This window comes from Rhineura floridana, chromosome 8 (genome assembly GCF_030035675.1).
Source record: "Rhineura floridana isolate rRhiFlo1 chromosome 8, rRhiFlo1.hap2, whole genome shotgun sequence".
NCBI lineage: Eukaryota > Metazoa > Chordata > Lepidosauria > Squamata > Rhineuridae > Rhineura > Rhineura floridana.
The window spans coordinates 94,456,154-94,482,932 of record NC_084487.1 but is presented as its reverse complement, the minus strand read 5'-3'; the positions used below and the strand labels follow the sequence as shown (position 1 = coordinate 94,482,932).

The window sequence follows — 26,779 nt, the reverse complement described above, 5'->3', positions numbered from 1 at the left end:
ACAATAACAACACATTTAATATTAATAATTGTGCTTTCTTGGGAGCTGATAGTGTTGGGGGGGCAGGGACTGTGGCCCTGTACTTCAGTACCCCATAGTTCAGCCCTAGCTGTGCCAGTGGATTGCAACCTAAATGTGCATCTGGAAACACAATGGGAGTATAAATGCAGGCATTGAGGGATAGGGGAAAACCCTAAGGAGTGCTGTAGGGATGGCGATATGTCACAATAATGGGATGTTTAGGATGCAGTATGAATGGGGATGAGTGTAATATGAATGGGGATACATTCAGAATAATCAACTGAAGTCTCATTGTAGTGTCCCTCTGCCATGTGACCAAAAGGAGCACTGGGTGGAAGTCACAGTGATATATTAGCTTAGAACAGTAATTTTCCATCTCCCCCCCCCATGGACCACTTCAAAGTTGCTGAGGGTCTTGGTGGACCACTTAATGGATTTTTTTTCTGTCTGTTGTAGCAATTGTAATGTGCTGTGCTAGATGCTGTATGGTTTTTAATTGTATTTGTTTTGCTTCTTTTGTTTCTCATACTGTATTTGTCAACTTTTAAAAGACCAGCATCTGAGATCTAGGGCTTATCTAAGTGGGAGCATTTCTTCATAGGAAATACACTGCATTTACCTTTGTTATAGATTTGCAGCACCATAGTTCCTGCTTAATGTTAGCTGCCAACTGTTTTTTTTCCCATTCACACAAGTAGGCATTCCTCTGGGAAGGATTAGTCTTGCTGTTTCCTTGTGGCCCTGCCCTCTAATTATACATTTTCACTCCCTCTGGTTGCTAGGTGACCGAGCATGCACAGTCTGTTCTACCAGCTGCAGTAGGTTCCATTAAAGAAAAACCCTGGAAGTGCAAATATTTGTATTTTCCCTACCTATGGCTGGTAGGATACAGCCGAAATACAAATCTTTGTTTGAACAATTTGAACACTTTTGTGCACAAGTTAGCAGGAAAATAAAATAAAAGCACTGTTTGCAGCAACATAAAAAAGGCCAGCAGAATGGAGAAGAGCAGCCGGAAGTGGCTTGTCAGCCCACAAGAAACAAAATGAAAGAAGGGAGGAGGAGATAGTGGGTGTGGAAAGGGGAATAATTGACACACCCACCTAAAAGCGTTGGAGCAAAGTGTCTGCAAACTAGAGAAAAGGAGTGGAGAAGTTTTTTCTCCCCTTTTTCTATTATCAGCAGATTGGGTTAGTATGGATTTAGAGGAGGAAAACCGCATGATAGCTTCTGTTTGCTGTTAACATTATATGAACCATGCAAGTTTAAAGGAGACATGAGTAGCACAAAACACACAGTAAACCATCATATAGATGAGCACCTAGTCAAGGCTTAGAGATATGGGCCAGCAGTAAGAGTGGGACTGGGGATGAAGAAGCCCAGGGAAACAGAAGAAATCAGAATATAAGGAGGTTTATTTGGAGTTTATTTCTCCAATTTTTTTTTGTATGGAAACTATAGACATTAGTGGAAACATGGGTGGCGAACCACTTACGCAATATTTGCATTTTAAAAATGAAGTGTTTTTAAAGTGGTCTTTTAAAATGACACTGTTGCAAAATTCCTAGACCCAGTATTAAAATGTATTTATTGTTTTGGGAAAGGTAATGACCCTGAGAATGGTAAAAAAAACAAAAAACCTGACTCTTAGAGCCAAAGCCTGAGAACTGGCTATGGAAGCTATTCCTGCTATGGAAGGCTCATTTAAACCTCCAGTTGATGACTACTAAGTTCATATTTCTGCATCAGTTTGTAATTTTTTGGGGGGGGGGAATCCTCATGAAAATGGTTAGCATTTTAGCACCCATTTCTCCAAATATATTGAAAGCAATTTTCCTTCATATAAATAATGCACTTTTGTATGTTACTTTCACCACATATATGCATTTTTATGCATGCTTTCCTATAACATTGGCATTTTTGTACACATTGGTTGGAGAACAAAATTTAGAGAAGTTGCAAATTCTGAAGGACAACTGTGTTTCAGTTTGTACATAGTTTTGGGAAATCGAAATTAGATAAGTAAAATGCAAACCAACCCAAATTTCCTTGATATCCCAAGTATGAAAGAAGAGTGTGTCTGAACATATGCCATGTATGTTATTACCACTCAAACCATAGCCTAATATCTCTGGGTTCGTTGCTGGAGCCTTACCTATTCTAACCTCTGTGTGAAATTTTAGATCCTGTTATAAGAAAAACAATAAGCCTTTTATTTATTTATTTTAGATCCTTCCAAGGCTTGGCAACAACTTTGCATGAAGGACATATTATCTCAAAACAGGAGCTGCATATGTTACTGAAGCATGCTATTGTTTCTCCAGATCCCAGAAACTTCCTATTGTTTCTTCAAGATACGGTAGGTGTCAGTAATTTATCTTGTCTTGTAGTTGCAGAGTGCAGCTTGTGTGCAATGAGCCGAGATGTCCTCCCCGAGACCTACACTGTCTTTTTCTTTTTCAGCTTAGTGTGGATGATTTCACACGTTACGCCGACCCCTCTGGAAATGAGACACCATTTCGCAATGTTCAGGCAAGCATAACTATTCCATATGGAGTCTCCCAGCAGTTTCAAAAGTAAAACAAAATGATGCTTGAAAGAAATGACAGAGACATTGTAATTCCAGGAACAGGTTGAAGGCTCTTTCCTACTCAAGGAAGAGATTGTGTGGTTATTGTTTCCTTCATAGTTTTCAGAAAAGCATCGGAAGTTACTAAGAATTTTCAGTTTCTTCTCTATACATTGATCTCTGGCAATTGAAAGTTACAAATACTAATGAAAAGGCTGGTGAGTGCAGTGCTTTCCAGGATCAATCTTCTGGGGCTTTCAAAAGTGAGATGTTACTCTCTTAGTAAATTCATTCCTTCAACATTTTTTTCTTGTTGTCACATGCAGGAAAACACTTCTAAAAATGTTTTTTTTTAATTGCCAACAACATCTCCCCTCCAGATGTTGTTGGACTCCCTACTCTCATCATCCCTCGCCATTGGCCATTATTGTTTGGGGTTGACAGGAGCCACAGTCCAACAACATCTAGAGGGCGCTATGTTGGCTACCCGTCTCACACAGCAGATTTTTAAAAAGTAATTATGCATGCACACATAATTTGTGCTTGTTTTTACACCTTTTCATTTGTTTTGCTGTTGCTCAGTAAAAGAGTCAGACACATTTTTTAATTGATAACCTCTCTTTTTAAGTTGGAAGGGGGAAATGGAGCACTGAAGACGTATTTTTTTTCTATGCATCTATTTCTTATTTTTTTTAAATGCCTGTTTTTGTATAAAAAGTACATTCTTCTCAAACTATGTGACTGGTTTTACATTTGTGCCAAAATCTATTTTCAGTGCTAGGCCCAATCCTAGAATGTGAGAAAGCATAACAAAGAACAAATACAGAGTGCCTTTCTCACTGAAACCTATGGGTTGGGAAATCAGCAGGGCCACAAACACAAGCTTTGCCCCACCGATATTAACTGAAAGCAGACATACCTAATCTGGATTTTGCCACTGGTGTATGCTTTAATTACACTGCACACCTTTTCAGTGAAGCACAACTAAGCTCTTATGTAGTGTGCTTTATGAGCATGTCACAGCATATGTAATACAAAGCAAAAACTCAACTACATGCAAGAGAAAACTATTGGATTAAAAGCCTCAGAGACATTTGCAGGCACTGAGATTTGTTAAGCTACTTTAGCAGCTGTTTGGAGCCTTGAGGATCAATGGTTACATGTACATCTAGAATTCCCCTGCCATTTTGGCAGGCTGTTTGTCTTAAGCATTTAACACACTTCTTAATTGACCAGTCAAGTACAAGCAATTTAGATTGCTTTTCCAAGCCAATAGATAAACTGCAAAGTCTTACTCAAATATGAGCTGAATTGCATCTTCAGTCAATCAGACTTATTATACAGCCATGAGAGTGGCTGTATACTATAGACAGCATGGATTTTTCACATTCCGCAATGTTAAATTGAAAATACCCCCCATACCATTCTGATCCTTCCCATAAACTCATTTCAAAACAATACCTTACAAAACTTATAGTCCTGAACTCAGAAATGCTTGCTTAACAACCCCCTAAATTTTCATGGTGATATACAAAACAGTCAGAGAGAATTGAGAGTTCAAAGTGTAAAAAGAGAGAGGAGAAAAACAGACACCTTTTGGATTTTTTTCTGTCAGAGTTCTCCTACTCTGTTGAAATTAATTAAAAATCAGCCATGTTCACAGAGTACCTGTAATACTATTACTGACCTTGCCCCATACTCTGTCCCTCATATTCTGCAGTTTAAAAGTTTTTTAAAAATGCCTGGCTGACTTTTAATCAATTTAAGAAATTTTGGCTTGAACTCAATGATAATGTTGGGCATGCTCAGTAAGACCCAACTGTTAGTGTTCTAAAAGCCAGACTCACAGCAGCTGGGCTTGCCTAATCAGGGGGCCACACACACACCAGACTTTGATTTCACGTGAGACCTTCCCCCAAAGAATCCTGGGAAGTGTAGTTTGTGAAGGGTGCTGAGAGGAGACTCCTGTTCCTCTGACAGAGCTCCAGTGGACAGAGTGGTTTAACAGTCAGCCGCTCTGACTGAAGCTTTGTGAGTGGAATAGGGCATATCCAAGCAACTCTCAGCACCCTTTCACTAACTAAACTTCCCAGGATTCTTAGGGAGAAGCCATGGCTGTCTAAAGTGAAATAATAATCTGGTGTGGATATAGCCAGGGACAGCTTTGGTTTAAATTTGGATGGCAGGCTACATGTGCCTGTTGTAGAATAAAAAGGTGGGGGAAACCCTGAAAAAGAATGATAGTGTTCACAGTGTTTTACTTTTGGAAAGGAAAGGGCTTCCCCTATGCTCAGTGCCCACCCACCCAATCCTCCCCCAGGGCAGTTTCACCTATCCTAAGCAAGATTGCACAGGAGTAAATCCCACTGAACTCAAAAAGCATGCAAATGATCAAACCTGCCCTCCCCTCCTATCCCCTTCCTCTTGCCCCTTCCCTTCCCTTTCCTTCATCCCTCCCTTCCCACCCCATCCCCTTCCAATACCCTCCTTCCCCCTCCTCTTCCTTCCCCTCCCATCTGCCCTCCCTCTCCTCTTCCTTCCCCTCCCATCTGCCCTCCCCCTCCTCCCCCATGGTCGGTTTTACCTATCCGAGGACTACGACCTGAAACACCAAGGTTCAAATCCCCACACAGCCATGAAGCTCACTGGGTGACCTTGGGCCAGTCACTGCATCTTAGCCTCAGAGGAAGGCAATGGTAAACCACTTCTGAATACTGCTTACCATGAAAACCCTATTCATTGGGTCACTGTAAATCAGAATCGACTTGAAGGCAATCCATTTCGTTTTGAAGCATGATTGCATGGGAGTAAATCCCATTGAACTCAATAAGTATGCAAATGATCAAACCTGCCCTCCCCTCCTCCTCCCTTCCATCACCTTCCTTTTGCACCTCCCTTCCCCTTTCCTTAACTCCTCCCCCTCCCCTTCCAATCCCCTCCTTTCTCTTCCCACTCCTTCTGCTCCCCTCTCCTCCTTCTTCCTTCCCTCTACTCTCCCCTCCCCCTCCCTCTCTCTCATGGTCAGTTTTACCTATCGTAGCCATGATTGCACAGGAGTAAATCCCATTGAACTCAATAAGCATGCAAATGATCAGACCTGCCTTTTTCCACCTTCCCATCTCCTCTCCCTTTCTCTTCCCTTCTTCCTCTCCTTTCCTCTTCCTTCTTCTTCCTCCCCTGGCCCACTCCAGGTTTCCATCCACATGGTCAGTTTTATCTATCCTAAGCATGATTTCATGGGAGTAAGTCTCACTGAACTCAATAAACACGCAAATGATCAAACCTACCCCTCCCCCCTCCTCCCTTCCCCCCCTCCCCCCTCATCCCCTCCTCCCTTCCCCCCTCCCCCTCCTCCTCCCTTCCCCATCCCCTGTGGTCAGTTTTACCTATCCTAAACATGATTGCAGGGGAGTAAATCCCACTGAATTCAATAAGCATGCAAATGATCAATCCATTCTCAGCAAACTTGCACAGGAGACCATTTCTTACCTCCCGGATTAAAAAGCAGGGAAATTCACTAATAGGAAAAAAAACCTTGTGGTTTAAGAATGTACATATAGCCCACAGATATTTCTATCAAACTTTAAAAAGCAGGGAAATTGAGCAGCTATAGTGAATGCACCAGGGGAGCAGAAGACCTGACCTCCTTTCTGAGATATTTTAAAGCCCTACAAATTTGTCAAAATGCAAACACAATTTGGGTTGGTCTTTCACAGTCCAATCTACTTCCTGTGCAGCTTGGAAGAATTTGGTAACATGTGCCTCTGAGCATATGGTGAATGATGGCAACACCTGCAGTCAGCCCAAATAGTAGAAACAAGATGTGCTGTGCTGGTCTTGTTTTAGCAGAGAGGAAGCAACATTATTAAGACTTGATATAGTTCAGATAGTCACTTTAAATATGTTTTACTTTGCAATTTTAGTGAAGTTTCCTATAGTAAATCATTCTCTTTTGCTTCTGTTTCTGTGAATATGTGAACTACAGCAACACTTTGCAACACTAAAAAAACCCCTCCAAAACCAATTGTGGAATAATGGCACTGACTGTTCTGCAGAATACTCTTCAATGGACATGAGGAGTGTCTCAGTTTGCATAGGATAAAACAGTGGGAAGTGAAATATATTATAGCAAAATTCTAGGTGTGCTGTTTTTAATTGACAATGTCCACCTTTCCTTAAGTGGAGTAGTTTAAGCATAGCAGGCTGAAAACATGCATTGGATAGGCCAAGTTTGTTTTTTCCCAACAGCTAGAGTCATTGCTGAAGTAGCAACATATTGTAATCCGTCTGATTTTACATTAAACTGCAGTTTCAGATTCAACTGTTAATGCACCCAAAATAGAAATAGAGCATAACCTCCAATTTGAAACATACAGGCTATCTTCACCATCATATGACATCGACCTATAAAAATGCTTTGAAATTACTAAAAATAAATTTGACACAGATTTCTAGGATGAATAATGAGAGAAATATAATTTTCTAGGTTAGATTCTCTGTAGAAACAATAGTAACACATAAAAGAAGCAAAGGAAGAACAGCACCAACAAACATACAAAAATGTAATTCTCCATCTTTGGAGATGGCAGGTGTTGCCACCACTCACCATATGTTCAGAGGCACATGTTACCAAATTCTTCCAAGCTACAGAGAAAGTGGATTGGGCTGTGAAAGGCCAAGCCAAATTGTGTTTGCATTTTGACAAATTTGTAGGGCAGTACAATATCTCAGAGAGGAGTCAGGTGTCCTGCTCCCCTGGTGCATTCACTATAGCTACCCAATTTCCCTGCTTTTTAAAGTTTGATAGAAATATCTGTTGGCTATAGGTACATTCTTAAACTGCAAGGTTTTTTGCCTATTAGTGAATTAAGCAACAGGTTTGTATAGCAGATGCTGCAGAATACTAGACAACAGGGACATGAATAGCTGCTTAAGCCCCAACAGCCTAGTGGGGTGAAGGTGCAATTCTAGCTTCCTGGCAGGCATATCACCACTGCTTACCAGGAAAGAGAGGGGGAGGGTCAAGGCAGTGGGGAGGTTGCCACTGGTGCAGGTGCAATCTGCCATTCACAATGGTGCACCTGCACCACGCCAACATCCCTCCTGCTTTGCTCCTCTCCCTCCTGGTAAGCAGCTGTCAAGAAGCTAGCATTGTGAGTCCACTCCACCAGGTGAGCCATTTCTAGAGGAAGTACAGAGCTATCCCACCCCCTGTAAGATCAGTCTGTATTTGAAATGTGTAAGTTTTATAAGGCAAAGTCCAAATGGTGTGTGGCTTGCGCTATAGATTTTCACCCCAAATAACTTTACTTGGTGCATTATATTAAAAAGGCTGAATGAAACCTTTGCAGGTCAGTTTTTATGCAACAAGAGCCTCCATGCTTCATTACTTTTTACTAATGGAGGAGTTCCCACACACTGCCTCTGCTTCTTCGGGGTGGTGCAGTTAAGGAGATTCTGTCAAGTTCAGATGAATATTTTATCATCTAAGTTATATGTTTTTCACTGGAGTTAAATGAATGGTTGGTAGATGAATTCTCAGTCCAGCCATAGGGCATGTGTTTCAAATTTTAAAATTGGATAATAAGCAATGTAAATGCTTCCAGAAAAGTAGTGATACAAATTATCCATTGGCTTATCTTGATGATGCTCATACAGCTATTACCTAAGAGGAAACAGATGGTTCTTTGATTTACTTTTAATAAATGGTGCTAATGAATCAGTATTTTAGAAAATGAAGATGTAACTCAAATACTTTTAATCAGGAATAGGGAACTCCAAGCTGCAGCCAGATTTCATAAGGCTATCTGGGTCCCCTCCTGGCCATCAGCTGTTCAGTGGGGATGTTATATGAAGTCTGCAATTGGGTTCCTTACTTGGTAAGATGATCTGCTGCAAGAAGAAAAAACAGACAGACAAAAAATATCTTGGCAGGGTTGTATTCCTTGCAAATAAGCAAAAAATACTTCATGCATTTTGCAATTTCATTCATGCAATTTTGTGATGCAACTGCATTTTGAAGTTTGAAGCTTTAAAATGGGTGGAGAACCTTTTCTTGACAGTGGGCCAGATCCTTATGTCCCCACCCCAGTGGGCCCAATTTCACAGGTAGGTTGGGTTGGCAACCTGTCAGTCACCTAATGTCACTATGACATCAGGTGGCGCTGCACTTTGAAGCCCCATTGTTGGGACTTCATAGCACAGTGTAAGGCTGTTTGAAAGCCCTTTTGCAAATAACCCCACACTAGTCTTCAAACTGCCAGGCTTTGGAGGTTCAAAGAACAGCATGGGGCTATGTGCAAAAGGGCCTTCAAACAGTCCCAAGCTGTGCTGTGGCTGCATGTGCCTGTTTCCAGGAGGGGAACCAGAGTGTGTAGCCAAACTGAGCTGGTTTAACCCCCCACTCATCACTGATGAGTGGAAGTTAAATCCTGCTGCTTTGGCTGTATGCACCTGTTCCCCATGGGGAAGTGGTGCACACAGCCATGTAGAATCAAATTCTGCCTCCTGTCCGTCAGCTGACATCACCCCATTAGAGTTACATCACTTGATTGACAGGTGGGCATAGTTTTTGAAAACTGGCCTTGTGAGCCAAATTTGACCCCCTGGTGGACCAAGATTGGCTTCTCTGCCCCTTCAGCTATGCATTGACCATACTGTCACCCTGTTGGCAATGTCTTCTCTATGGGTAAGAGAGACACACCTGTGCAATTCTGGTTACATTTGTTGTTTGTGACTAGAGGCTCCTGCTGGGAGGAAGGGCGGGATATAAATAAAATAATAAATAAAATTAAATTAATAAATATATGGGACAATCATTTTGACTGGCATCAGAAGATACATACACCAGGTTCAATGGCATCCAGACAACCACTGCGATGTGAATGTACACTAAGATAAACATTGGATACATGCAGCTATTTTCCTTCCTGGATCTGGGCACAAGACACTGGTTCCAATCCTACTTCCCCCACGCTTGGAGGAAAGAAAAAGGAGTGGCTCCTAATTGGATGCAAAAGAACCATACCCTCTTCTCTGCCTTCAGGCTCCATGCCACTACCATGTGGAATTGTGCTCCAAGATAGCAAAGCAATTTGTTTCAAGCAGAGACTCACTCCCCCCTGACACACACACACTTCACATAGGGGGTCACTTCCTTTTTGTTGTTGTTGTTATATGCCTTCAAGTTGATTACGACTTATGGCAACCCTATGAATCAGCAACCTCCAATAGCATCTGTTATAAACCACCCTGTTCAGATCTTGTAAGTTCGTGGCTTCCTTTATGAAATCAATCCATCTCTTGTTTGGTCTTCCTCTTTTTCTACTCCCTTCTGTTTCTCCCAGCATTATTGTCTTTTCTAGTGAACCCTGTCGTCTCATTATGTGTCCAAAGTATGATAACTTCAGTTTCATCATTTTAGTTTCTAGTGATAGTTCTGGTTTAATTTGTTCTAACACCAATTATTTGTCTGTTTCACAGTCCATGGTATGTGCAAAGCTCTCCTCCAACACCACATTTCAAATGAGTTGATTTTTGTCTTACCCACTTTTTTCACTGTCCAACCTTCACATCCGTACATAGAGATCAGGAATACCATGGTCTGAATGATCTTGATTTTAGTGTTCAGTGATACATCTTTGCATTTGAGGACCTTTTCTAGTTCTCTCATAGCTGCCCTCCCCAGTCCTAGCCTTCTTCTGGTTTCTTGACTATTGTCTCCAGTCTGATTAATGACTGTGGCAAGGTATTGACAATGTCCTTGTTGTCAACTTTACACCCCTGCTTTTACTAAAAGTAAAAAAGTAAAGGTCCCAGGCTATGGTCTGAAGGCACATGAGCCAGCACCCTACTGAAGCTAAGCAGGGTCAGGTCTGGTCGGTGCCTGGATGGGAGACCGCCTGGGAACCATATGTAAGCCACATTGGGTTTCTATCATGAAAGAAAGGCAGGGTATAAATGTAATAAATAAATAAAGAATAAATAAAAGTAGCATGTGTGCTGAGGACCTCAGCTGGAAAGAGCTACTAGCTGGTCTTATGTGAGAGCTAAGATGAGGCTCTGCCTGTGCCTGGAAGAGTCAATAGTCTATTTTGCCTTGTTGTCAGCAACTGAGTAATTCCATTCTTAGCCTTATTAGTTGGACAACATGAGGATGCTGTCAAAGTCAATTACCCTCGCTTCATATAAAGGGACACAGGTTGCAGAAAAATATCTGAGCACTTTTTTTAAAAAAAAAGACACCAAAAGGTCCAGGAAGTGCAGGCAATCAGAGAAGAGGAAGCATGGAAGAAGAGTGGTGCATAACAGGTTAAAATACTTACAAATTAGATAACAAGATATGATTGAAATTAGTCTTCTATCTAGAAAATGTAATAGATGTTATTGTACAGTGAACCAAGGTAGGATGAGTGCACTGACACTCTCACCAAGGGATGATTAGCTATGACTACCATCCTTTTTTTCCCTTTTGGTAGTAAATGTTTTGCCTCTTGGTGGTATTTTAAAATAGTACCAGCTGATTTAATATCTCTCTCCAACCCCATAATAATATTAAGGCAGAAATTTGACTTTCACAGCTGCAATTTCACATTACAAAGGACTAGGCTGGCACAGATGCTTCCTTTAAAGATGAGTATATAATAGGCAAAGGCAGTGGTTTTCTGAAGAAAAAAAAACCAACCATCTACCAACACCTGTTTGTACTCTTGGCTGTCATGTGTTACAAAACTGGCTGCTGTAGAATCCTTCCAGTCATAACTGTTTCTTGACTATTGATTGCACCCTTCAACGTGCTATTGTAATACAAGCAAGCAGTAAATTATATTTTTGTATAATCTAAGTGGCAATATTTGTGAGACATTCATTTTCTTTGCATAATATTTCTGGTTGATAATTATGTCTTTCTCAAGGGAGTAAATGTCCATGGAAGGATGAACTCATCCTTCCATGGCCACTTGGAAAATGTTTGGCAATATTTATTTATTTATTAATTTAATATTCCACTTTTCCTCATAAAAGTTAAAACAATACAATTAAAAAAATAGAATAACATATTTTAAACACCTAAAACAGTTAGAAACATCTATAAACAATCACATACACTCACAGCTAATAATTTCAAGGTTGCCAGGAACAATATCTTTCAGCCCTCAAATGCCTGGCAAAACAGGAATAAATACACAAGAAGAGCCTGCTGGTTCAGGCCGATGCCCCATGCAGTCCAGCATCCTATTCTCACGGTGACCAATGAGATCCTATGGAAAGCCCAAATGCAGGACCTGAGTACAACAGCACTCTCCCCTTCTGTGGTTTCCAGCAACTGGTATTCAGAAGCATACTGTCTCTGCCAGTGGAAACAGAACATAGCCATCCTGGCTAGTAGCCATTGATAGCCTTATTCTCTACAAATTTGTCTAATCCTCTTTTAAAGTCATCCAAGTTGGTGGCCATCACTACTTCTTGTTGTTATGTGTCTTCAAGTCAATTACAACTTATGGCGACCCTATGAATCAGCGACCTCCAAGAGCATCTGTCATGAACCACCCTGTTCAGATCTTGTAAGTTCAGGTCTGTGGCTTCCTTTATAGAATCAATCCATCTCTTGTTTGGCCTTCCTCTTTTTCTACTCCCTTCTGTTTTCCCCAGCATTATGGTCTTTTCTAGTGAATCATGTCTTCTCATGATGTGTCCAAAGTATGATAACCTCAGTTTCATCATTTTAACTTCTAGTGATAGTTCTGGTTTAATTATTATATTAATTATAGAACACCCAATTATTTGTCTTTTTCGCAGATCTAGTGGTAGCAAATTCCAGAATTTAACTACGGGTTGTGTGAAGAAGTACTTTCTTTTGTCTTCCTTGAATCTTCCAACATTCAGCTTCACTGGATAGTCCCGAGTTCTAGTGTTATGAGAGAGGGAGGAAAACTTTTCTCTATCCTTTCCCCACACCATGCATAAATATTTTTAAATTCCTCCAGAACATTAATAACAAGAGGCACCTCAATGGGGAGCTGTTCCTGAGAACATAACTAAGAGGCATGAAATATCCAGCTCTATCTATATTTTTCTGACTAGTTAATTAAGCAATTAAAAATTGCTTCTCTGCTCTAACTGAATATTGGCATAATGAGAAGATTGAATATGAAACTTGACTGTTAATTCCAGCATTACTGCAATATTTGCCCAGCTGAGAGACTCAATCGTTGCTCTCTTAATAATTTTCAGTAGTGTATAAGTTATGATCACTTGCCACTCTTTCTTCAGTTCTGTCAACATGTCCTCAATATTTTTCAGATCTAATGCCGATATGGTTTCATATCTACACAAGAACATATTTTTGAGACTCATATATTCTATAATAAACAAGGACTGAAGAGCTAGCAGGAGAGATGCCATCATCCTAGATGTCATTAACCCAGGAGAGATGATAAGTGGGCAGTTCAATCCTGCTTGGTTCAGGTGTGCACACAAGAGAGACTTCCCTGCAAGGACTGAACCTTTTGCCCATCAGGTGATGCACAGGGAGTCCAATCCTGCTTGTTTGGGGTGCGCAAGAGAGTTCCTCAAAGGCCAGCAGGATTCTTATTGGTTCCACAGGTCACCTGATACTTCTTGAGTTGAGTGACTGCAGTTCCCATTCCTGGCACTTTCAGGTAACAGTGCAGTACAGCAGCAAGGCTCAGGCCAGTCAGTCCTTCTCCCTGTAAATCTGCCCCTAATGTAGAAAATAAAGTGCCTATTTCCTAGTTTGAATCTGCTGGTGCCTTACATTTCAGCTAGGTTCATGTATACATGTTGTACATTGCTATTGAACGCTTGATTTGCAAATTAATCAATGAACTGATTCTATTTAAGTCAGGGATAGAGAATCTATCCAGATGTTGTTGGACTACAATTCCTGTCATCCCTGATCACTGGCCATACTGGCTGGGTCTGATGGGTATTGGAGTCCAACAGGTTCCCCATCTCTGGGTTAAGCATTGTGTTTGCTATGAAAGCTTTATCTGTGGTATCTGATCACCTAACACCTTAAAGTTGCTGGTATGGAACATCACAGGGCAGGACCATTTGCAGTTCTGAAAAATTATTTAAACAATATGTCTTTTTCAACTTACCACAACATTGACTTTTTCACCACTCTAAGAGCTGGTTGCAAAACAGCCAATTTCACATATATACACAAAGATTAATTCCCCCCCCCCAAAACATTCAGAAAATTGTGAAAGCTTGGAACATTTTTGTTCAGCCTGATGATGATCATTACTGGGTTGTTTATGTAATCAAATTCCATGTCAAATTTCTTGTTGAAGATAACAGAGGTTTTTTGCATAATGGAGGCTGTAAAAGACTGTAATCAAGTCTATCAATGTATAAAAAGCAATCACTCCTGCTTTAATAATCCCCTTCATAATTAACTGTTCTTTGTGCTTACTTCAGGAACTTCTGAAGACTTCATCATCATCTTTAGTTTTGCCAGCTGTAGACTGTCATGCTGTCCGTCACCTTTCACGCTACCTCCAGGAAACTCTGAAATGGCCTATAGTAAATGTAGATGGCAAGGATATATCGCAGCTAGTGGTGAATGTATCCAAACCCAATGTGTTTGTGATAAAGCTACCGCCAAACAAGAGGTATGAGGCATCATAAAGACTAGAACTCTTCCATATATATACAAAATCTTTGTGACTTCTTAAATAGGCCTTATATAAGAATTGTACACATAGAGTGAAAGGTTTTGACCACCATATAGGAAACATACTGTCTCCTATGATGTTCCAAAAGTTCAAGATTGCAGCACACTATGTTGTATTTTAGATAGTGTCAATACACACCAGTTTCTATAATCTGAGGTGGAGAACCTTTTGTCCCAGATGATGCTTGACACCAACTATCATCAGCCCTAGCTAGCATGGCCAATTGTCAATGACTGTCTTACCCCCTCCACCAGACAACTCCCATAATTCTTGCCCATTGGCCATGCTGGCAGGGGCTGATGGGAGCTGTAATCTAAAACATCTGCATGATGCAGGGTTAAAGGTGGCTGGTCAAGGATGTAGGAATTATAGTCCAACAATATCTGGAGGGTCACAGGTCCCCCAATCCAGTCTATGGCGTACAAGAGAATGATATGGCCTGGCCAGTAGTAGAGATGAAAGATGATTCCTCCCTTCCCTTCCTTTATTATTCATCCAGTTCACTCTGCTCTGTATTCCACTCCTCCTGAATTCCAGTTTAATCAGGAAAACTTCTAAAAGCAGTTCTGGAATTAGAGCATGTGCTGTTTGCCACAGTTTTCAGTTCCTTCACCAATTGCATATTCTTTTACCAAGGTCACTTAAATAATGCAGACAGAGTCTGGAGAGAAAAGTCCTGATAACACCTTACTGAGCAAACTGAACAAAAACAGTATATAATTTCAGGAGTAAGGAACAGAGAGATTTTGTCTTTCTTAGTTCAGGACTTGTACATACCTAGGAGACATACAACCAAACATACAGAGGAAAATTCCCTCAGAACTACATATTAAATCAGATGTGCTACCTCAGTAAAGATTATGCCACTTTGCCTGGTTGCTATGCAACTCCCCCCCCAAGCAGATGACTAATAGAATTGACCCTTAAGTTACAAACTAATTGATCCCTGCTGTTGCACTTCTAACATATTCCCCCTCTTTTACATTACCAGTGGGCACATAGGCAGTGATGGAACACAGAAAAAGAAAACACCCCAACATCATTATGTGATCATATGTATGATTGCATAAATATTCTTTCTGTACAGTGCTTTGCTGATGCTCATGAGCTCACATGAGCACTTGGATCGAAATTAGTGAGGACTGTTAGCATGTGCTTCTTACCATGCAACTTATTTATTTATTTATTATTTGATTTATATTCCGCCCTTCCTCTCAGCAGGAGCCCAGGGTGGCTTCCCCCTCTCACTGCAGCAGATAGTGAGTGGTTCTTCTCTCCCAATTGGCCATCCTATTAAACTCTGCTTTTGGTGGATGCATATGGCCTTCTGCAAATAGCAGGGAGAAAAGGGCAATGGCGACGAGGTGGCACAAGGCCATTGGCAGCTACCTCACAGTGCTGCCATACAAGCATGCATGCCATTCACACAAGTACATCAAGATTGCTTTCCCACAATGTTCTACCAATGTGTACAGGGGCACTGATGATAAAGAGAGACATGAGTGGGGTGACCGAAGTGAAAGCTGTAGCAAACTGCTCACATACCGTGCTTTGTACAAAAATTTTAAAATAAACATTGAAACAATTGAGAGCTCCTGACAGATCAGTTTTACTTCAGATGACAGGCCAAGTAATTTGGAATTCTGAAGAAATTTGGACGGAGAGCATTTTGGAAGCATCCCTAGCCACTTCCGTATCTGGCTGATGTTGCCTCCACCAACTCAAGCAAGTAATCATCATTTAAAACTAGAAATAGCCACCTGGTATAAAACTAACACAGGAAGATGCCTTATATAAAGCCAGGTCAGTATCATCTACAGTTCTTGGTCAGTAGTTCTCCAGGGATTCAGAGAAGATCCTTTCCAAGTACTGGACATCAATGCATATCATATGCTCTACCACTGAGCTATGGCACTTTCCCTAAGGGAAAGAACCTACAACATTCCATATTATTACATTTAGCAAGTGCACCATTTGAACAAAGCCGGGAGGTAAGTCATTTGTCTTTCTCCCACTGCCTTGACACCAAGAAACAGGCAAAAGACAATAGGTGACTCATTTGTAAATGATAAATGGAATGATTTTTTAAAAAATTGAACAAGAACAAGTCCACTGTCAGATATTCCATGTGTTTTCAGCAGTCATTTGGGTAAACAAAAAGAAGACAGTGGTAGAGTAAAAATATTTTAGATGTGCAGTGTCTCTTGCATTATTCATAGCCTCCTAAGTTTCAGTTTAACTAATTTACATCATCATTCTGTATATGTGAAAAGTCACCGTAGGGTCACCCTCATTTTAATGCGGTGAACCTGTCTTCTGAACACATCCATGTTTGGTGGTACTGGCAATTATCATCTGGAAAATTACAGAAAACAAGTGCGTTTCAGCCCAAGGGTAAATATTGCCCTTGCCATATAGCATCATATCCAGAAGACAATTTCCTGACTAGCTTTTTCCTGAAAGCCTCTAAAAAGAGTTTTCAGAATGACCCCAAAGAGTTCCTGGCACCCCCCCCTCCCATGACTAATCTTAACAGTCTGGAACAGTTTAATAGTCCTTTCTGTGATTTAATCACTGTAAACCACCGTAGAATGACTGATTTAAAACCTCATCTGTCCTTATGCAAAGATTATCACGGGCATGCCCTCTGCCATATCCCAACATAATCAAAAGCACATGAGACAAGGTGATATCCTACAACAATTTCCCCATACAGACGTGTATCTGACATGCATGTTGGAATTCAACAGCATTGGGGTGGGGAGTGGCACAGGATCCCCATTCCTTGCTTGGAGAAAAGAACAGTGCTTCAGAATAACAGGCTGCAGTTTAATGCATCTTTGGCCTGAGGATGTATTGACTAAAGTATGGCAGTTTTGCTCCTCTGAGTGGTTTGGCTAGACCAGGCAACTTTTTGAGGTTTGCTTGGGGATAGTTGCATTGTCCCTTTCTGCCCCACTCAGACATTTTGAGTGAGTGGATAAGGGCATGGAAGCGTCAGTTTCCCCTTTGCAGAGGACAGTCCTCTATTGGAAGGGCCATCCAGTACAAGCCTGCTTTTTAAAAAAAGAATGAGCCTTAAGAAAGGAGAGTAGGGGCCTTGAAGTTGCCCATCAACAGCACACCTAACTATGTGTGGTCAACTTCAAGGCCCCTGCTCTCCCCTTTTGTGGTTCTTTTACTTTTAAACCAGACGTGGTCTGGACAGCCCTTCCAAAAGAAAACTGACAGCCTTCTTTACTATGGTGAGATATATTGTATTTCTATTTAAATCAAATCAATTCAATTATTTATTAATTTGTATCTACACACATATAGCATAGGGTTGCCAGGTTCATGGCCTGAGACTGATCCTGTATCTTTAGGAGAAGAGAAAGTCAGCCAAGTGCAGGTGAGGTGTTCTTGGAACACTGTATTGGGAAAAACCACAAGGTGGAATTCTCCCTTCGTCCTGCACAACTTTTAAAGATACAGAAGACCTCTTGGTTGCCAGGCCCAGCCTCCAAGAGGTCTTCTGTATCTGTAAAAGTTGTGGAGGGGAAAGGGAGAATTCCACCTTGTGGTTTTTCTTATTACAGTGTTGCAAGAACACCTGCACTTGGCTGACTTTCTCTTCTCCTAAAGATACAGGATCAGTCTCAGGCCAAGAACCTGGCAACCCTAATATAGCAACATATGTAAATGCTACACAAATCTGTGTCCTATTTTCTTTTGGGGAGGGCGGTGGTGTCTAAGTGTTCCTAGAACTTTCACAGACCCTTGTGCCACATGCCACCAGACCTTATGCTTAATCCCTAGTCATCAGGCATTCTGAGAAACTCTGAAATAAACTGCTGCTGGAGATATGATATCGGCCTACATTGAATGGACCTGTTGATCTAATATAGGCATTTCTGTACTCCTGTGTTGCTTTGGAACATGATCTCTCATTATAGGCAGTCCTATGGTGTTGTCAGCAGTCTTATTAGGGAAAGCTGTGTAACAGAGATATAATCATTGAGGCTGACAAGGATCTGATTATCTGTCTTATCCAATAACAGCTTGTTCTGTTGTCAGTTTACCCATCATTGGATTTGTTTTTAATCGGCTTTCCTTTTCTGAAGAGCAAATTAACCTGAAAACATTTGATTTCTTAGGGAGGCAATCATTGTTAATAAGAAGCATAAGTTCTAAGAGCCAAAGTAGACATAAGTGGCATGGGGTAAAGGGTTAATCACTCTTCCCCATGCCATGGTCCCAGTCTGGATAATCCCATCCCCCTATTTTTAAATCCAAATAGCCTTAGGGAAGAGGTACTATCCAAATTGTCTTTGGGTTGTGAGGCTAGGGATGGTTGTTAACTCTTTCTCCCATGCTACTTTCCAATTCCCATTTTGTATTCTCCATTTCTGAAGACTCTGTCCAAGCCACGTATATGTTTCAGAATTAAACTAAACCACTAGTTGCAAATAAAATGTCAGGCTTCTGAGATTCTGGCTACATTCACACCATACATTTAAAGCATATTTAATGGACACAGCTTCCCCCAAAGTATTCTGGGAACTGTAGTTTGTTAAGGGTGCTGGGAATTGTAGCTCTGTGAGAGATAAATCACAGTTCCCAGGATCCTCTGGGGGAAGTCATGTGCTTTAAATACATGGCATGGATGTTTTCATATAGGAAATTCTCCTTGCTTTTTATATTAGATTTAATCTTGCAGTTTTTAGCTGGGATAAGCCTAGATTACTGAATCCCCTGAATGCTGCAGTTTGGAATATGTCTTATCTACCAAAACCACAGTCCAGTTATATTTTTGTATGTTGTATTTCTTTCCTGTAGGCAAACGTTTTCCTTTTCAATAAAGTCATGGTGGTGGTGGTGGCAGTTTTTAAATTGCAAATAGTAGGCAATGTCAGTTTTGTTTCCTTTGCAACATATTTGTTCTTTCTTATTTCCCATATAGGACTAATGAACTTTCCACTCGAAAGGAGCTCCTGGAAAATGGTAAGTGAAGCAATCAACAAGAGAGAGAGGTCATTGATAACTGCACCAATTAAGTAAGAGGGATCAGCATGGGGGGGGGAGGCTTTCGCACAGACTCCCTTGCTGGACAAGGAATCACATGTACAAAGTTAATGAATATCTCACTGCAGAGGATATACTGTGATCTGCATCTGTGCTGATCACAGTATGTGTCCTTGGATATGTGTCGTTGGATATTGAGGTTATAAAAATCCACTAACTGATTCATAGAGGCATCTACCAGATGAGCCCAACAATAAACAATTTACAGACTCGCTTTTGTTCCTTTATATCCCAGGCGTAGAACTCAAGGCAGCATAGACAGGCTACCTGGAAAGTCTCCGGTCCAGGCACTGAGCAGACTAACTTAACTCAGCAGTAAGGCTGCATCTTCTGCCCTGGGATCTGTGCTAAACTATGACTTAGTGAAATAGGGGAAGGAGCTCAGTTCGCATGTACAGTTACATGGGCATGTGATTACTTCTACATACATGCAAGCCACAATTCCACAGTGTATAGGGACTGGTCAATAGAAAACACTGCAAGGTTCTAAGAGTATGTGGGCTGTGTGTGTGTATTCACCTGCTTCATCTAATCTTTTCCCCCTTCAACTTGCTTACAATCACCTTCAAGAGTCCCTAAACCTCAGAACCTTTTCTGAACCATTATTTTCATCACCAAGCCCTTCAGGGCAACCTAGATGTTTTACTCTGTTTTTGTAATTTGTCATGTACATTGTATAACCATGACTATTTCTGTATTAATGAGCGTGGAGCCTCTTGAAGGCCTAGCAAGTGTTGCCTTCCAAGATATATTAGCTCTTTGGGGCGAAACTAATGACATTGGTAAGCTGTTATAATAAATGTTATCTCTGCAGACAAAATAATTGGAGCAGTTACTAAGTCTTTGCAGCAACAAGGAATTGAGTCTGTGGCCATTTATACAGCAAGGCGACCTTCAAAGGTGAGTAGTTTTCAAAACCTAGAGGCATCAAATGTTTGGCATATGGCAATTTTGTGGATTAGTAGTGGATATAATGCGTGCTTCTCCCCATTTCACAAGAGAGTTGTGTTTGTTATTTTGCTCGACAAGTGGGATGAGTCAGTGCGTATGATTGGACAAAGAAAGGGACCAAGACTTCCAATGGGAGGCTAGAATATGAATATGTTGCCAACAAAGAAGAACACTTTCAATCAAGCACTAATGTTCTACCATAAGGTCAATGGGATTGTAATGTTTTGAAGGAAGGGACAATCCTTACACCTTCCTTTCAAAGAAATACAGGATTTGTAAGGAACAATGAAATAAGATGGGGATGTTTTTACACTGGCAAGGTCTGGCCACTGGAGTGCTTTCAGACAAAAACACAGATGGCTGCTAATGTGCACACACAGCTGTGTGAAAATATGGATTGCTGATTCATTTAAATATTGTGGAGGCAACCATTTATTCATCAGCACTGAAGTTGGGCTAGGCCAGAACTTGGGTGCCTTTGGGCCTCCAGATATTGTTGGATTACAACTCCCATTGTTCTTTACCATTGATGATGCTAGCTGGGGCTGATGTGAGGTGGAGTCCAACAGCATCCAGAGGACCAGAGGTTTCTCAGCCCCATGTTAGGCCCTGATCCTGCAAAGATTTGCAAGCGCATTATAATCTACAAAGTCACTGGATTGGGATCTTCTCTCTTTCAATACACACACACACACACATACTGACAGTATGTTTAGTGTGGTGGAATCAACATAGATGGACCACTATGATCTATTATGTACTGAAGTTACCGTAGTAATTGGTTCATGCAATAGAAGTATTGGCTCAAATCAGATTAGGGTTACCAGATTCAGGGCCTGAGACTGATCCTGTATCTTTAGGAGAAGAGAAAGTCAGCCAAGTACAGGTTTTCTTGTAACACTGTAATGGGAAAAACCACAAGGTGGAATTCTCCCTTCTCCCTGCACAACTTTTAAAGATACAGAAGACCTTTTGGAGGCCGGGCCTGGCTACTCTAGTTTAATGTAAACTGTTGTGTGAACCCCAGTCTCCAAGCAGTGAGGGACTTCCAGGCATTCCAGCACCTACCCAGGTTTTGGTTTCTTGGAACGAAGGTAAGTGGAGACTGTGGTGTCTTTAGGATATATGGTTTTATTGATACATATATGCAACCTGAGCATAAGATGGAAGGAGCTTACAGCATTAACACTCCAACAGATCTTGCTTCTCCATTACATTTCTAGGGGAGTCCCAACATCATAGCTGAGGATTCAACACACAGAGCATAGTCAGGCCTCTCTTTGCTTCCCAGCTCCACATCAGACAACTCAGAAACATACAGGCTACCTCTTGGCCCCAGGATGAGGTGGGGGTAGGCCTTTCCCAGTTGTTCCTATGGCAACACATCTGCTCTTGACCAAGTCTTTAGACATGTAGATTGGGTACTTGACAGACTTGGCCAGAAGTCATTACCCTAGCAAATGAACTGGTTTGAAGAGTTCAGCAGATTCCTTTATTATAAACTCCATCTCCACAGACACAGAATTATCAGCTTGGAGGGTTTCCACAGATATTATCCATACTGAGTCCCTGATCCTGTAACAATATAACCAACTGGTTTATAGAATGGACACCCAAGCCAAAGAATCCACACTGCAAATTGACAGAACTGCTGCAATCACTTCCCTGAGACTTACATGCTTCCAGAAGCAAAGACAGTCCAATAACATGCCACTCTTTTATTGGGAACTCCAAGTTATAGCAGAAACAAGCTAAGACTGCAATCCTGCACACACTTGCCTGGGAGTCACCCCCTTTGAACACAATGCAACTCAACGTGGCAAAGCTTCCCAGGTGAAGTGTCATTTTAAAAAGTTATGTGATACTATAACTAGGGATGTGCTAGAATTCCACTCAATTTGTATTTGGTACCAAATTTTCCATTAATTCAGTTATTCTCTATTGTTGTGGATTAGATTTTTATGTAATAATGTTCTGTGGCTATTTTCAAAAACAGTTTTTAAAAAAATCACCTCCAAAGTTTAAGTTTCTCATTTGGCTTCCATTCAAACCAGAAGGGAAAATCATGATTTAATTCCCACTTAAATCAATAGTACAATTAGGTTGCAGCCCAAGCCTGTGTCTACTAAGAAGCAAGTCACTGAATGAATTCAACGGGGTTTCCAGGAAAGGGATGGAAGGACCTGTCCATTTCGGTTCTCTCCCAATCATAAAATCAGTTCTCCACATTTTTGGAGCAACTTGCTTTAAAAAAAAAATCTTAATGAAAATTCTTCTGGATTGTAGCGTGAATTTCTCCTTATAGGCATATTTTTGTCTGCAGTGAGTGACTAATGTACACTTTTTGGTAAGCAACGTAGCCAAATATTACACATTTTTGTATGTTATTTTCACTACTATATTCATTTGTATACACATTTTCCCCTAACATATGCATTTTTGTAAACATTATTTGATTGGAGAACTGCATGGCAAAATTCGGGTAAGTGCAAATTTTGAAGGATGGCCATGTTGCATTTCTCATATTGTTTTGGAAAGTGTGAATTTGATACCTTCAGCTTTAAATGCAAACTGAATTTGATTTCCCCCATCCCTACTCCCAAGTAAGTGGTTATGATTTCAGCCTTAGTCTGGCTCCTATTAAAAAAAAAGAAGTGAGGGTAATTCATTTACTGTCATTTTCAATGCATTACCAGTGCTTGGGGTGGAGGGCAGGAGGAATGTACCAAAGACATACTAAACTGAAGAAGGGCATCCCATCCTTTTCCTCCTTTTGATTTTGCCTTCCCCTTTGAGGACTGCTTCACATTCAAAAACTAAATTTAAACTTGTAGTGGTGGACAATATACTTAATTATTTCCCAGCTGGGTCAGCCAGATTCCTACATACAACACAGAGAAGAGTTTAAAATAATTACAGCAGAACTGCTTCAAGCTGGTTGGAGCTAGCTGTGTATTACTCTAAAAGCAAATATCAGCTTGACTAAACAGAAGATGGAATGGAGCAGAGACTCCAAAATATATTTGTTAGTAGTGTCTTGTTATTCATTCTGCATGAGAGTGCTATACAAGAAGGGATATTAGTTTCTGCACTAGCTTTTTTTTTTTGCCTGTGCTGAAGCTGCTCCTCTTTTAATTTTGATAGGACATTCACTTTCTTGAAGTGATAAAGGACAAATTTGTAACAGCCTCCCGCCCTTCTTGGAGTAGCCACACCCCATCCCCCACTGAAGCTGACTCCTTTAAAGAAGATGTGGAGCACCTTTGCAGAAGTGCTGTTTGAAGCAGCCAAACCCTCCTTCTTTAACATTGGAGCAAACAGGCAGGTGGTGGCAATGGGGGACTCTTCCAACCCCACTCACCTCTTAAAGGAGAAGCAGAGAGCTCTTTGAAGCAGCCCCTTTCATTCGCTTACTCTGATGTGTAAAGGAGGGGAGGCTGCTTTAAAGAGCGTTTCTACAAAGGCTTTAAAATGGTCCCTCCTCCCATTTGAGCTTACAGAAGCTCAAACGGGAGAGTGGGGGCTGCCTTAAAGCCTTTGCCTGCATTTCCCCTTTAAACCTCCAACATAGGGTGTTTAAAGGGGAAGTGTGGGGAGACCTGGAAAGCCCTTTGCACATCTTCCCACGCTCCCCTTTTAAACCTCTGAGATTGAAGCTTAAAGGGGGAGGAGGTGAGACTTGCAAAGCTGTATGGGAATTTGACAGGTGGATGACACAATGACATCATGTGATTGACAAGTCGGTGTCTCCACCCACCTGTCAAATTTGGCCCATAAAACGGATCGTGATAAAGATCTGGCCTATGGAGCCAAAAAGGTTCCCCACCCCTGCTATAAATACTACAAGGAACTAAAAGGGCGTTACTACTGGAAAGTTTTCATATGCGGTAAACAGCAATTTAATCACCTGTAGACAAATCCACATTTGACAGTCTTGCAATGCAAATTTGGTTGAAAAAGTCACCATGCCTTCTGCACTCCAAGATTAAGAAGGCAGCAGAGTCAACAAGCTCAGAATCAGGTTACCCAAATTGCAATGTAACCCTGTTCAACAAGTGTATGAAAACGAATTGTGCACTCTCTCCCCTTAAAGAAATAATGTTGCAGCAATTATTAGTCTTGTTCTTATCCAGTTTAAGATGCTTTCTGTATTCTATGTCTTTCCACCATCCCCCTGCCCAGGGATTAAACAGGGATTAAAGTATAAATAAACCCCTTGAAGGAAGATACAAGATAATTTCTAGAGATCAGTGCCTCTGTATTTGCGGTAGTCATAAGGTAGAGGATACTATCCACTTTATGTTACATTGTAAATAAATCCCTCAAGAATGCACAAAATTTTGCTTTCAAGGAAGCGTGTATGGGGGTTCACACATAAGTGTGGGGAAAGAATGTGCTCCCTGAGATCCCCTATCAGAGAAAAGTCACATTCATTCATTGCAATGGCAGGTTTTTTTTACAGCTTTACACACTTGCAAAATAAAGCATGCACACCAGCCAGAGAGGCCTTCTAATGATTTATTGCCAACTGTGCACAAAGTCAGCCATGAATGTGAAAGAGTGCATTTTCAGAAGTAGTACATTTCCTAAAAGTTTCATTCCATCTTTGCGAAATGCCAAAGTGCTCATTCCAGTTTCAACAAGTTAAGCTAAATCCTGTTTTGAAAATACAGTGCCTGCTGTGCACTTGTAAATGCAATCGCTACCTCAATTTTCTCTACTTTCTTCTTGTGAATAGGCTCTAATCTAATGCTCTGCAGCATCCACCTGCCTCGTTGATCCATATATGCTGCTGCGATTTCATTTACTTGTGGCTCAAGTTCTCTCCTTTTATGGATGTGTGCTCTCACCTAAATGCCGATTCCTACACATTGCCACGCTATTCATGTCTCTACATGCAACTATATGTGTGTGTGTATATATACTGTACCTTTAACAGAATCTGACGGTAGAATGCAGTTTTTAAGTCTACGTATCGTTAACTTTTAAACCATACCTAAATTTTTAAAAGAGAGATACTGATCTTTAATTATTATATAATTTGATTTCAAGTTTGGCATTTTAAAGGTACAAAGGGGTAGTTTGTAGGTATATATCAAAAAAGAAACTTTGTATTATGTCTCTTCACCAAGCAATGGAAAAGAAAGTTGAAAGTAACTTCTTGGAGGGCATATTTCATTTTTTACTCATTTGGCTCCTAGTTCCGGCATCACAGTAAACGGTTTACAATAAACACACCTATCTGGGCTATTTTGCTCCTCCCCATTGGTGCACAGAGGAAACCAACCATGAGCACTGGAGTAGCATTATATCTAATACAGGGATTGCAATTAGTTTCATGCCAACAAACTATAGCAGGCCAAAAGCAAACTTGGCAATAGATCATGTTTTGCTTGGAGCAAAACAAACCACTATTCCTTGTTTGGAAACACTAACACTAAGCCCGGGATCATGGTTTGTTTCTCTCCAGTGCTACTGGGGAGGAGCGAAGTAGGCATCATTAGCTTACACATGGTAAGCCATGATATGCAAACATGTTCCATGTGTTAAAAAAATGTCTCTGTAGAAAATCTCAGGCAATACTGACCCTCATTTCCACCTCCGACCTTTGTAATTTCCAATGGTGTTCTTGTATTGGCAAGTTCTTGTATTGGCTTATTTTTTTGCAGAGATGTTTACTAAGTAGCTGGATTTTAATCCCTTTCAAATAACATGTTTAGCAGAGGTATGTTTCCAGCAGAATTTTGTGCTATCTTTCAAATAATTATCTGGTTCCCTATTCATTCACCTATCTGCCTATAACCCCAAACAATGTAATGAGGGCACATGTCTAGAAGTGCATGGCAGCCCTAGATTTTCTGCATATATTTCACAAACATTAATTCCCATTCCCTAGTTTTTGCTTTTCAGGGAGCTCTAAGTAACATCCAATAATGGTATGTGGAGTGATGAGTGGGTATTAACCTGTTTCCATGGAACTCAGTCAGAGACATTTTTTCACATTCTGTTATTGACCATATTTAGTGTTCCTAGACCTGAAAAGACATGTCCTGTTATGAACTGTTTTAAAAGGTTTTGTAACATAAATCTTCAGTTGTCATCCCATTTTTTCCTGACAATCTGACATGTTGAAAGATCGGCTACATATATTTGGGCATTCTCAGATATTCCTTTTCTGGATTTTAATATCACATTTCTGGTGTGATCACCATTGCCCTTCATCAACATTCAAGGAACTGTTGAAAAAGATGATAGAAATTACCCCATAAATTGGTATGTGCAAGGACTAGTCCCTCTTGTTCATTTTACTTGCCCACCCTATGAATTTTTCTTTCTTTTTCTTTTTTACCCTCAGAATAGAAACCAGAAATAAGTGTGAAATCGACAAAAGTCATTCCTGTGCCTTTATGAGCTCACCTGCTCTCTACAGATCTAAGAGCAAAAAAAAAAAAAGGCACTAAGAATGCATGTGCGT

General features: G+C 40.8%; 1 protein-coding gene across 1 annotated transcript in view; it reads left to right on the top strand.

The window, feature by feature from the left end:
* LOC133390795 (V-type proton ATPase subunit S1-like) overlaps positions 1-26,779 on the top strand; it is a 65,621-nt gene that overhangs the window by 17,984 nt on the left and 20,858 nt on the right. Inside the window, exons 2-6 of the mRNA XM_061640172.1 lie at positions 2,251-2,380; positions 2,485-2,553; positions 14,033-14,226; positions 19,232-19,272; positions 20,168-20,253. Coding sequence (XP_061496156.1) covers positions 2,251-2,380; positions 2,485-2,553; positions 14,033-14,226; positions 19,232-19,272; positions 20,168-20,253 — 520 coding nt within the window. The remainder of the gene's footprint in view (positions 1-2,250; positions 2,381-2,484; positions 2,554-14,032; positions 14,227-19,231; positions 19,273-20,167; positions 20,254-26,779) is intronic.